The 11,987-nt window shown below is 37.6% G+C and overlaps 1 protein-coding gene across 5 annotated transcripts; it reads right to left on the bottom strand.

Moving 5' to 3' along the window:
* Window positions 1-278: 278 nt before the first annotated feature.
* LOC113092585 (adenylate cyclase type 8-like) lies at window positions 279-10,229 on the bottom strand. 5 transcript variants are annotated; one of them, XM_026258230.1, is made up of 20 exons: window positions 10,005-10,229; window positions 9,795-9,920; window positions 7,376-8,342; window positions 7,051-7,200; window positions 6,771-6,901; window positions 6,341-6,452; window positions 6,071-6,198; window positions 5,740-5,898; window positions 5,340-5,541; window positions 5,022-5,207; window positions 4,042-4,142; window positions 3,707-3,911; window positions 3,366-3,464; window positions 3,107-3,279; window positions 2,928-2,994; window positions 2,621-2,779; window positions 2,166-2,312; window positions 1,970-2,062; window positions 1,748-1,868; window positions 279-1,262 (listed from the first exon to the last, which is right to left on the bottom strand). In XM_026258230.1, the coding sequence occupies exons 3-20, from the start codon at window positions 8,324-8,326 to the stop codon at window positions 835-837; spliced, it is 3,612 nt and encodes a 1,203-aa protein (XP_026114015.1). In that variant the 5' UTR covers window positions 8,327-8,342; window positions 9,795-9,920; window positions 10,005-10,229; the 3' UTR covers window positions 279-834. The 5 variants fall into 5 exon arrangements, 4 of the variants coding, with proteins under 4 accessions (XP_026114015.1, XP_026114014.1, XP_026114016.1 ...); XM_026258229.1 differs by having other exon boundaries at window positions 9,795-10,229; XM_026258231.1 differs by having other exon boundaries at window positions 2,928-2,991; window positions 9,795-10,229.
* Between the last annotated feature and the right edge of the window lie 1,758 nt (window positions 10,230-11,987).

Genomic DNA, 11,987 nt, shown 5'->3' with positions numbered 1-11,987 from the left:
TGTGCTTCCTCAAAAAAAATACCTTTCTGTCTTATTTTAGGTCCTTATGTCTTCTTTAAAACAGCAGAGTTCAAATAATTATATTTTCAGGGGGCAATTGTTTACCATGGTAAATGTTTTTGAAAGCAATGGGATGAGCTTTTTTACTCAATTTTGTCATTTAATAAGAACTCTGCTGAGAACGCAACTGGATTTCTAGCATAAAGAAAAGAACAGACAAAAGGCAGATACATACATTTATTTTCATTCATTCATTTTAATATGCAAATTGTGCAAATATACAAATGCAATTGGATTCACAGTACTATAAGAAAGAATAATTTATACTATACTAAATATAGGCTAAAACTATATTTAACCTTAAAAACAAGTATTATAGATGTTAAAAAAAATATATAACATCTTCTGAATCGTCTTTAATAATCCTGTGAGGTACACAATTATTTTTTGAGATCATAGAACTCATAAAGAAGTAACAGTTTGTGCACACTTTGTATCTATGGTACATATGAGGTTTTTTTTTTCTTTACTTTATGCTGTCAGGCATGTATGAGGAACAATTCTGTAAACTGTATTTTTCATGTGATTTTCTGAACATATTTACATTGGCTGTAGTAAAGTGAAATCTAGCCTATCAAGAACCTCACTAAACGTGTGAAATTTATGAAAATATCCGGTATTTATGAAATAGGTACAAAATAAATAATTATTGTACTTTATAGACAAATCCATATAAGAATTTTATATGATATTTGAGGTATCCTTTTAAAGATGAAGGCAGTGTTTCATCTGGGGCCCCTCAAATTATGGTAAATATAGGTTTGATGCTTCATTTCATAATTTTAAGTTGTCAAAGTTGTTGTTTGGCAGAGTGAAACCTCCATTGGTACCTCTCTGTTTCTCTCTATGAATGGCCTGTACAAGATCAAAGACCACAGCGGCAAGCGTGGTCCTCCCACTCCGTCTGTTCTGTCCTCTGTCTGTAATCCCGTTTCTTGACAGCGGACGCCTTTTGGTGCTGATGAAGTACGTTCGGATATGTCCTTTTCTCTCACTGACACCCTTTATGTATATCTCACCACGCAACTCTAGCACAAATCCCCATTCTTCTAAAATATTACGTGTGGCCTCAGGGACCTGAATCCTTCCACTGACTCCAGTGCTGTCCATTCGACTTGCCAAATTCACTGTCATGCCCCAGATATCATACTGCGGTTTGGTGGCACCGATGACCCCAGCAACAACAGGACCATGGGCAATTCCTAGGGGGGTACATTGAAATTACTCATATATACTCATGGTTATTGGCATAAATTACAGGTAACATTATAGGCTTCATAATCAGAGTACCTGACATATTTAAGGAGATGTAAAAACTAAAATATTTTACAATGAAAGCGATCAATGACCAGGGTTTGTCAAGATCCAAAAATGTCAAGTCGAAGGCATTTGATCATATAGGTGTTGACTGAAATTGAAGTTGGTATTTGCTGAAAAACGTAACTGTAAGTTAGCAGAACTTAGCTGAAAATGACATGAAACAAAACAAGACTGTGAGAAACATACTGTAAGTACAGTCTGTTCAATCTGTCATACAACCCATATTTTGTGGAAATATATTGTTACTAAAACCAGGTGCACAACAACAGTACAGAAATATTTTCTTCTATTTCTATTTACAGCCACATTCACATCAAAATTAAATATGGCATATACTCTGACTGGGGTCTATTCATTGACCCATTACCAACGCGGAGCTGGAAATTGTTTGAGGAATGTTTTTTGTTGATTTCTTTAAGGGTCTCTTTCATAGCCAGAGCGAACAGAACCAACTCACTGAGATGATGCCAGTCATTTACAACACGAGACTGTCAGGATAGAACACAGAACGATTACGGTGCATAGACAGTAAATGGGAAATTCCAAATGTATATATTCAATAAAAAAGGCTGTTTTTAACATGGTTTACCTGTTTATCAGGTGATAGACCAGATGCTGCCATGTAGCAACTCCCAATGGTTTTGATTTTCTCAATGTCCAAAAAATATGACTCCTCCAACAGCTTTTCCAGGGAGAACCAAAAACAATGATGGCTTTGTAAGAAACACTGAGAGATAAAAACAACAGTTAAAAAAAAAAAGTATAAACTTTGATCAAAGTCCTACCTCATCGAAGTCTGCAATGATCTCATTGAGCAGTCTGAGAGACTCAACTCCCTCGTGATTGATCTCCTTCTGCTCGTAGTATTCATTAAAGCCAGCGATGGAGGCAAACATTACCCCCACCTCATCATAGGACTGAGAATACAGCTCCTGGATAAATATAACATGAAGTTTGGGCATTTAGTTGGTCTATTTAGTTTATTAGTGGTGCATCATTATTACCATAGCTTAAAGGTTTAGGGATCTAAATGATACCTTCAATTGCTATTGACATTAATTATACCTAAAACCTGAGGTGTGGTATTTTTCATCTAAGCTATCAGACTTTCAGTTTTCACCTGGTGGATGATAAGCCCAACCTAACACCATGGGAGCCATTTTTGCAAAGGCAAGCAACACTCACATTTTCAGTCATAATTAACATCGTCACTGATAGTGGCTTTCATATGACTCTGTACCTGATCATGTCTGTTCCTCTCTAGGAAGTGACGAGCAACATGTGCAGGCAGGATGTTATGCAGCAGACTCTCATTGTGTTCCCTCAGATCTCTCATCTCCTGCACTTCCTGCTGAGCTTGCAAACGCCACAGGAAGTCTAGCCGTGTTGTTGCTTCCCACTGAATTGGGGAATAAGCAAGATCCAGATAATATGGATGTGTATTCCATTTTTCCTACATCTTCCCATTCCCTGCCAGATAAATGGATACATGCTATAGAGAATACAATGCTTCAGGGCATTGCATTGTCAAAACTGAATACTCATACCTGTCGACCATTGTAGAACACAGCTATGACAAACATCGCCATCAACAGAATTGAGACTCCCTTCCTTCTGAGATAGTGGGACCATGTGAGTATGAAATGCAAACAAATTATAACCACATGAAAGTATTTTAAAGGCATTTCTAAATCAAATATGTTAGAGATCTGGCATAGAAACTCACCTGCTTGACTGTTCCTGCTCTGGTTCATGTACATACAGCATGTGGAAGGACACTTCAATGAAGTAAGAATACATGACCACCACCAACAACAGAATAGCCAACTTTAAGAGAGAGCTCAGCCTCAAGAACACAGCACAGGTCACCATAGAAATCACCCCGCTTAGAACAAAGAACTGTATGCATAGATATAATAGGCATGACATTGAACAACAGGTAGGTGTAGTCTTCATAAAAGAACTGTTTTATACAGAAGTCCCACCTCTGGATATGTGCAGGCAGTAAGGGGCTTCTGGCTGGTCTTATATCCCTCTGTTTCACTGGTGCTTATTTCTCTTGTCTCAGTAGAGTTACACCATATCTGGATAATCACAAGATGAAAAACTACTATGCCCAATGGTTCTTGTATCAGCAACCTTAAAGTTACAAGCCTTGAACTTTATCCACTATGCCACAGCACCTGAAATAACTATATATATTATGTTTGGGCATGTATACTCTAGAGACATATTGATGACGTTTAAAGCAGAAGATCAGAAACTTAAACTATTATGGCGTCAGCATTCCAAGTTGCATAAAAAAATTAATTTATGCAAGGCTCACCATGTCAAACAGAGCCATGCTAAAGTTGATGGATATAGCTGTGAGAGTGAGGAGGTTCCGCATACTGTTGTTTTCATGGATCCAGCAGCAGAACTGCTGAAGGACACCGGGAGAATGTCTGAACTCTTCGGCCAGGACAATCATAAGCAGTAATAGATATCCAAGCAAGAACAGAACGAACTGCAATGCTGTCCAGTAATACAACCTGTAGGTAAAACAATGAACAAAGAAGTGAATGGAGGGGGAGTTTAACATATCTAAGCTCAATGGTTTGTAAGAGTGACAGAAATATAATCTTATTCAGGTGCTGAACATTGATTGACTAGATTCTTTACCTGGGTACAGGAATGAGGGCTTGGACAGCCATGAGAAGAAGAAACATGATGAAGGAGCATACTAGATTGGTCTTAAACATCTCATCCCTTACCTGTGAGAACTGAAACATGAAGCAAAATATAAATAGTCAGTTTTTTGTTTCAGAAGACACCCTTGGACTTAGAAAGAATCAAGTCTTAGGGTACATACACATTTCAGTAACTACATAAGTTTTGATCAATTGGAAATTGCCAAGTGATTTATATGATCAGTGTTGTGGAACAGTGTTGTGGTTTAAAAAAACAAATAGGCTCATTTTCCAACTCCCCTAAAGTTAAACAGTTGAGTTTTACCTTGCTTAGCTTAGCATAGATAAATGAATCTGATTAAACCGTTAGCATTTCACTCAAAAATTACCAAAGAGTTTCTATATTTTTCGTATTTAAAACTTGACTCTTCTTTGGTTACATTGTGTACTAAGACAGACTGAAAATTAAAAGTTGCGATTTCCTCAGATGAAATGTCTAGGAACTTTCCTCTCATTCTGGCTGAAAATAGTCCCCAGCTAGTTTGTGCGAGTTTGCGCCTGCTGCACCCATGGTGTGGCAGCAAAATCCTTTGATTATTATGCCAGAATGAGAGTATAGTTCCTAGTCATGTCAACCTAGAAAATCACAACTTTTCATTTTCCATCTATCTTAGTACACGACGTAACTACAGAAGAGTCAAGTTTTAAATAGGAAGAATATAGAAACTCTTTGGTCATTTGTGAGCTAAATGCTAACGATCTAATCAGAATCAATGATCTATGCTAAGCTAAGCTAAAAGTGCTACTGCCAGACCGGGAGATCGGCTGAATGGATTCAAAAACGGTAAAACTCAACTGATTAATTCTAGAGGAGTTGGAAAATTGGCCTATTTTCCAAAAAATGTAAGTGTTCCTTTAAAAGCCAATCAACTGTCTCCATGTAACAACCATGTCACATCCTGCCCATTATACCTTCTCCTCAATATGTGTATCCTTAAACACCATCGTAGCTGAAGTGATGTGCTCCTGACGCATACGCTCACTGCTGCGGAGATCAATAGCATGCTCTATCCGTTTGTTGATCTCTTTGGATGTAGATCTGCACACTGAGGATGTAGGAAGTTGTGTGTAAGAGCCATGGGAGAAGGAGGCCAAGATCTGTAAGTTTACAGTTCACCAGAGGAGAAGACCCATTATACAAAAATTGTAAATCATTGTCAATGTTTTTCTTTCTTCTACTGAAAGAGAGCAATGCACAGATATTAAATCAATTATGTTGCTAAATAGAACCTCTTTGTTCCAGGGGCGGTAGTTTTGCCGAGTTTTAAAATGATCTGCTTCAATTTCATCTAGATCCTCCTCTTTATGGCAGATAAGGAAAGTGTCAATCTTGTGTTTTCGTAGAAACTCATTGCGTTCATATCCACGCCCGTCCTCCGTTTGGTAGCTTCCATCCAGGCAGTCCAAAGTAGCACGTGAAATGTGGATGCGTCTGTTGACATCGTAGACGGTCAAAAGAGAGTCTTGCACACAATTGTAGTTCTTTGTAAAAGCCAAGTCAAACTTTTGAAGCATTCGTATCTAGTTTGTTTCAAGCCTTAGAGCAAAGACTGAAGCAATGTAACATTGGGATGTGTTTATATGATGTTTACTTCTGGTAAATCTCCTTTATGAAGTTTTGGTCACTCACCCAGGGATCCCCCCTGCTTCAAGCATGTTGGCAATGCCTACATCCCTGGACCACACATCAAACTGCCATTTTTGTAGACCCAGAACCCCACAAAGAACAGAGCCAGAGTGGATCCCAATTCGCATATCCATGTCAAAATTCAGTTGTTTCCTTACAGATCTACGAATATACAGATAGAGTTCCTTGATGACTTACTGTACAAATAAGCTCAGAAGTATAGTAAATTAGTATCAGATTAAGTCACAAATATATGTGGACCCACTAATTCTAACTCTACAGAAACACAGTGAACTACTCATTTGGTAATACAGGGAAAGGCACTGCGTTGTACCGTGTGGTGCTGATCATAGCTAGTCCCATCTCCACACAGCAGCGTGCATGTGCTCGCTGAGGCTCTGGTACCCCTGATACACAGTAGTAACAGTCCCCTAATATTTTTATCCTCAAGCAGTCATATTCCTAGAAAGAGGAAACACAATGGAATCGTCAATTGAACAAGTCTTAGGTGACTTTGAAAATGTACTTTGGTGTTTTTCAGTGATGTTAAATGATAGAACTCTAAAATCCCAACTTCAGAAAAACCTTTAAATTGAAAGCATACCTCGACTAGCCGGTCAAAACGTCCAAAGAGCTCATTGAGTAAACACACTAACTCCTGAGCAGACATGTTCATGGATAACAGTGTGAAGCCCTTAATATCAGCAAAGAGGATGCTAGAAAGGAAAGATAATGAGTGAAATAATGATGAAGACTGTCAAATAACTACGAGAAAAAATGTTCATTGTACAAGCAAAACTGCTTACGATATTCAGTGTAATGTGTTACTAATTTTATAAACCGTTTTTTGATCTACAATCAGTAAGTAATGAATTGCATCTTTCCATAAGTATCAAAATTGTTACTGCTTTTGAAAACCAAATGATCTCAGCTAATGGAATGGTCAGAGTATATTCATCTTTACTGTCTAACTATTAATGAAACATGCCTTGTTAGAAGCTATGATAAATATAGCTATATAGATAGCTATATACCTGACATCTTTATACTGATGGATATATATTTTGTGAAACTCTTGTGGATCAAGCTCATCATCCATAGAAGTCATATCGGTAATCATCTCCAAGGCCACAAAGCGGGGCAAGATTGACAGCACCAACCGCTCCTGAGGAGGGAACAAACGCTGTCCTAAAATATCTTCACTTATCCACCTTTTACACATATGAGATGTTCATATTAAAACAAATTTGTTAATAGTACTGGACAAAGGATAATAGATTGTTAGCACAACATAAAGAATTCAAGTTCTCTTGCCTGTCTCTGGTTTTCCGTTTCTAGTTTCATGCGGCCTTCAATGCAGCGACGTGTCTCAAGAAAGGCTTGTCTCTGGGACCGGTCGGTCAGGTAATGGATGAACAGACCTGCCACATTCATGCTTGTGTACAGTAAAGCCTTGGCGATAATCTAAAGACAAACCAAGAGGGCCATTGAAAACTAATCTCTAAGGAAAGGAAAAAGAAATGGAAACTAGTCTGACAGATTATTTTTCTGGTAAACTATAGGGAACTCATCAATCACCATATGCATGGTCATTGACCTTTTCATATATCTATCATCCATACACCCAATCCATCTCTACCTTTCTTAAAAGTCCCACTTCACTGACATGACGTATTGTCTCTGAAGTGAGGTGCAGTATGGAAGTGAGGGTGCCAGCTCCAATAGCCCAGAACAGTGGCAGTGGCAATAGGGTGTATGTTGCAAACAGGGTGAAAAGAACATACCAGGATTGGTCTCTTTCCAACCCATATGCCAGCCCACCCAATACCTGAGCAGTCTGTGACAACCAGCTAGCCATACCAGCATAATGCAACCATCTTGGAGAATGTGAGCGTTTACAGGTAAGTACCAAAACACACAGGGTAATTGCACAAGCCATGAAGAACCCCGTAAACCAGCCTAGCAGTATGTCTGAACCGTCAGGCACCAGTGCCAGGTAGAGCAAAAGCAGGTGCAGTTTGGCAGCTGCATCAATAATGTTTGTGACAACTAATGAGGTTCTTCTAGTATGTGAGGAATGACGTTGGTAGAGCTTCTCAAGGTCTTTGGATTTGAAGATGTGTCTCAATGTTGGCACATACACCCCGTGGATGATGTGGCCCCAGTGCACAAAAAAGTCAGCATCACTGGCATAATCTGCAGATGTTCTAGTGTTAGTACTGGATGAACTGCTACGTTCCCCGAAAAAGGATGGATGAACTCTGGCAACCGAGGAACGCCGTTTTGTTATACCCCGTGATGCTTTGCTGCGTATTTGTTGGTTGATTTCCTCAATGTAGGCATCAGTGACATGAATTTTCCGGGCCGGCTCGACGCCAAACTGCTGTCTCAGCCCCCGTTGGCTGATGATGTGTTTCACAGCATTCTGCCACAGCAGTTGTTTGCGCCGCAAGCCTGGCGACAGTGGAGTGGGTATACAAGATGGTGGCGGCATCTTGTGCATGTCAGATGTGTCACTGAATGTTACCATGCCAACAACAGGTTGAGATAGTGACTCGCTAAATCTCTCTTCAGAGTTTAGGTGGCCCATTAGGGGTCATCCTCATCTGAAATGAGAAAAAGGGGAATTACATCACATTTATTTTGCTTCTGAAATGAAAAGCAAAAACTTTTACATTCCAAGTTTTGTTGTTTACTGTATTAGTTAAATAAGTTACAACATTTTATCGTATCGTTCACACCATCAGACTTTTAAACTGGACCTGTGATGTCACCATGTGCTCTAAAAGAGGCTGCCAGATTTAGCACTGAACTGCATAATACTGTAATCTGCTATAAACAATCCCTTTCTGTGTGACTCTATATCAACATAGACAATCCATCCCATTCCTGTGATCCCAAAATAATTAGCTTTTCTCCCAGAGAGCATAGATCAGTTAGCAGATTTCAGGTGTAAACAGAAGCTTACAATGCAAGAGATCTTTCATGCAATCATTACTGCAAAGTACAATACAGTTTAAAAATTTTAAAATATATACATTTTAACTAAAAAATATCGCAAAGGCCGATATATCGGCCGATATTTGGCATTTTTCAAATATAGGCACCTGCCCAGCAGCAGTTTTAATGTTAAAGTGACATGAATCTGATGCACAGATGCCATTGGCCCATGCCACTATTGCTCAGTGACACTATCCGGTGGCATGTGTCAGTGTGGACAGTGGCATGAGTCACTAAAACAAGAGACGAAGGGTTTCGCACCTTCTGTAGTGTTTGAAAAACATATAATAAACTGTTAAATCCGTTTAATGGGCATTTATTTAAAAATCACTAAATTCAGCCTTTTATTTAGTATTTTTGTGTTGCAATTACAGCTGCTCAACTCATCTGCCAGTCACAACTGTAGGCAACATACTGCGACATGATCGTAACAATATCCAGTGACACAGGACACAGCTGTCCGAATGTCACAGCTGAACTGTCCATTTTTCAGTGGCATGTGTTAATACAACCTTGATATTTTACATTTGTTAAAAAAAAAAAAAGTCTTAGTTGAGCACTTAAAGAAAAATATTTATATCTGTCGATGTTTTGAACTAAAAAATAATACAAATACTTTTTTCAGTGTATGGTAATTTACAGAGAAATTTAGTTTTGTCTTTTATTGGAACCAAAAACCAAAAGTTTCCCTTTTCCTGGGATTAAAAAACCTTGAGTTTCCAACAAAACAAACACTTTCTGGAATACACTAATGTTGGTTACAGTGTTTACTTCCTTTTTAAATATATTTTAATTAAATATTTAATAGTGAAAAATAATTTGTCATCCTAAGTATGTGTATTTTACACATTTATTTAAAAATAAATTTTTAAATGATTTCAAATTTCTTAAATATTAATTAAAATTAATGAAATTATATCAGCTTTATATCAGCCTTTGGCCACCCTGCTTTCCAAGATATTGGAATCGGTTGTCACAAAACCAATATCAGTCGACCTCTATTTATTATACATCATCATGTAGCCTAACATAATGAGAATAAAAAATATTTTGCTTACCTTTTAGATAACAAACTTCCCAATGCCTTTTTGTACATTTTGCTGCTTTTTGAGAAATCCAGTTGTTCAGCTCCATCAAAGAGCCGTTCCTTTGATTCTCTTCATCTTGTTGTTATGAACAACACTCTTCTCAAAATTCAGGAAAAAGAAATGCATGAGCAAAATACTTACACAATCTATATGCCAGCTTGGTGATGAAAAAGTACATACATTTCATGAGAGATGAACATGTTTTTTCTGATTCATTGAGTTGAGAAGTGATCAACAGATTGCCGCGTCGAAAGCGAGACGGAAGCTCAAGTTGCGCAAATAGGATTACTTACTCAGCACTCATGCCCAGGCTACTCAAAGCATCCATCACTGACGTCACATGATGCACAGAGAAGACCTGAGGATAACAAGAACCTTCCAGGGTCAAAGTTCAGTACATTATCAACACTCTATCTCATGAAATATGTGTTATTATTATAAGAGATAAACCATATAAATTACAAATGATTTATATGCAAAGAATACAAAATAAGTACAGACAGGACTCAAATCAATGTAATGGCACATACAACTTATATACGATTATATTTAAAGGAATAGATAGTTTAAATATAGAGGCTGGGTAGAGGAGTAAACGATACCAAAATAAAGTATCTGATTGGCTGAACTGAGCTAGTCAGGTCAGTAGGATCAGGTAATGTTGGCTATAATCTGGATAAAGTGCTTGAGATAGAATTTACTAATTGTGCACTATTCACAAGACTTTAGACAATGACCTGATGAGGAGTAAGTCTTGGGATCTCACAAGAAAATACCAAAAAATGCAAACTAAAAGTCATTTAAATTAGTATTGTTGTTGTACCATGATGTTGTCATCTGCTGATCCATGATTCATGATCCCATTTACATTGTACTTCTATATAGTTTTCTCTATTATAATTTACTTCAATGTGTATAGATCATAGACTGTATGGTATATATATATATATATATATATATATATATATATATATATATATATATATATATATATATATATATATATATATATATATATATAAACATATATACCAAGATGCATAGAATAGCATGATACTATCATCATGGTACATATCCAAAACACTACAGTTTGGTAGTACCATTGTACACTTTATTCCATAGTTCTGAATCTTTCTTAAATAAGTGCACATTCCCAAAAAGAATTTGATATGTACATAAGTACAACATGAGTCTTACTTGCCTGCACTAAGCTTGCCATGATATTAGGGGTTTGTTGGCAGTTGCTATAAAAGGCTGTGGCTACACTCTTATAAAAAAAGGTTCATTGGGGTTCTATATAGAACCATAGGGTTCTTTACTCCAAAGAACCTTTTATGCTAAAAAGGTTCTATACTGACAAGAAAGAACCCTTTCTTTAGGCTATTATTAATTCATATATTACATTATTCTGCAACAATTTGTATTTGTAATTCAATTATTGTTTGTAGTAACTAATTTTTGGAGAAAAACTGAAATGGCACTCTTCGTGTGATATTGATTAAGTACATAAAATGATATAAATATCTACATTTTCTAACCCCCATATCTTGAATTTTGTGATCTTTCACATGCATTCATAAATGTATTTGAATACACTGAATAATGCAGTGAAAGAACACACGCAAAATGCACATGCGCCATGTGCACTAGTATGACTTCATCATGTAACTTTACATTAGCCTAGATGCGTGCACTTTTAGGCACGATTTGTTTAGTTTTTGAATATACTTGATACTGTTAAAAAACATCATTAAAAATAAAATACAAGTTCACATATCACACCTAAAAACACATAGAAAACTTAATTAGAACTAGCTACTAAATTCGCGAACCCGAACTCCCGAACTGACTCAAATGATTCGCGAACCCGCTACGAACTCCCGAACTGATTCAAATGATTCGCGATCCAGCTCCGAACTCCCGAACTGACTCAGATGATTCGCGATCCCCAAACTGACTCAAATGATTCGCGATCCCGCTCCGAGCTCCCGAACTGACTCAAATGATTCGCGATCCCCAGACTGAATCAAATGATTCGCGATCCCGCTCCGAGCTCCCGAACTGACTCAAATGATTCGCGATCCCGCTCCGAACTCCCGAACTGATTCAAATTATTCGCGATCCCCAAACTGACTCAAATGATTCGCGATCCCGGTTCGAACT

The sequence above is a fragment of the Carassius auratus genome, unplaced genomic scaffold, assembly GCF_003368295.1.
Source record: "Carassius auratus strain Wakin unplaced genomic scaffold, ASM336829v1 scaf_tig00214657, whole genome shotgun sequence".
In the NCBI taxonomy this organism is placed as follows: Eukaryota; Metazoa; Chordata; class Actinopteri; order Cypriniformes; family Cyprinidae; genus Carassius; species Carassius auratus.
Note: the sequence above shows the minus strand (reverse complement) of the source record. Positions and strands in the feature narration are given on the sequence as shown.

What these genes read in the sequence shown, in the direction of transcription:
- LOC113092585 (XM_026258229.1), bottom strand. Translation starts at nt 8,326, where the DNA reads ATGGGCCACCTAAACTCTGAAGAGAGATTTAGCGAGTCACTATCTCAA. An exon ending in AAACGGAAAACCAGAGACAG is followed by an intron (nt 6,902 to 7,050) that starts GCAAGAGAACTT and finishes TTCCCTCCTCAG; the next exon opens with GAGCGGTTGGTGCTGTCAAT. An exon ending in GCTATGATCAGCACCACACG is followed by an intron (nt 5,899 to 6,070) that starts GTACAACGCAGT and finishes GTATATTCGTAG; the next exon opens with ATCTGTAAGGAAACAACTGA.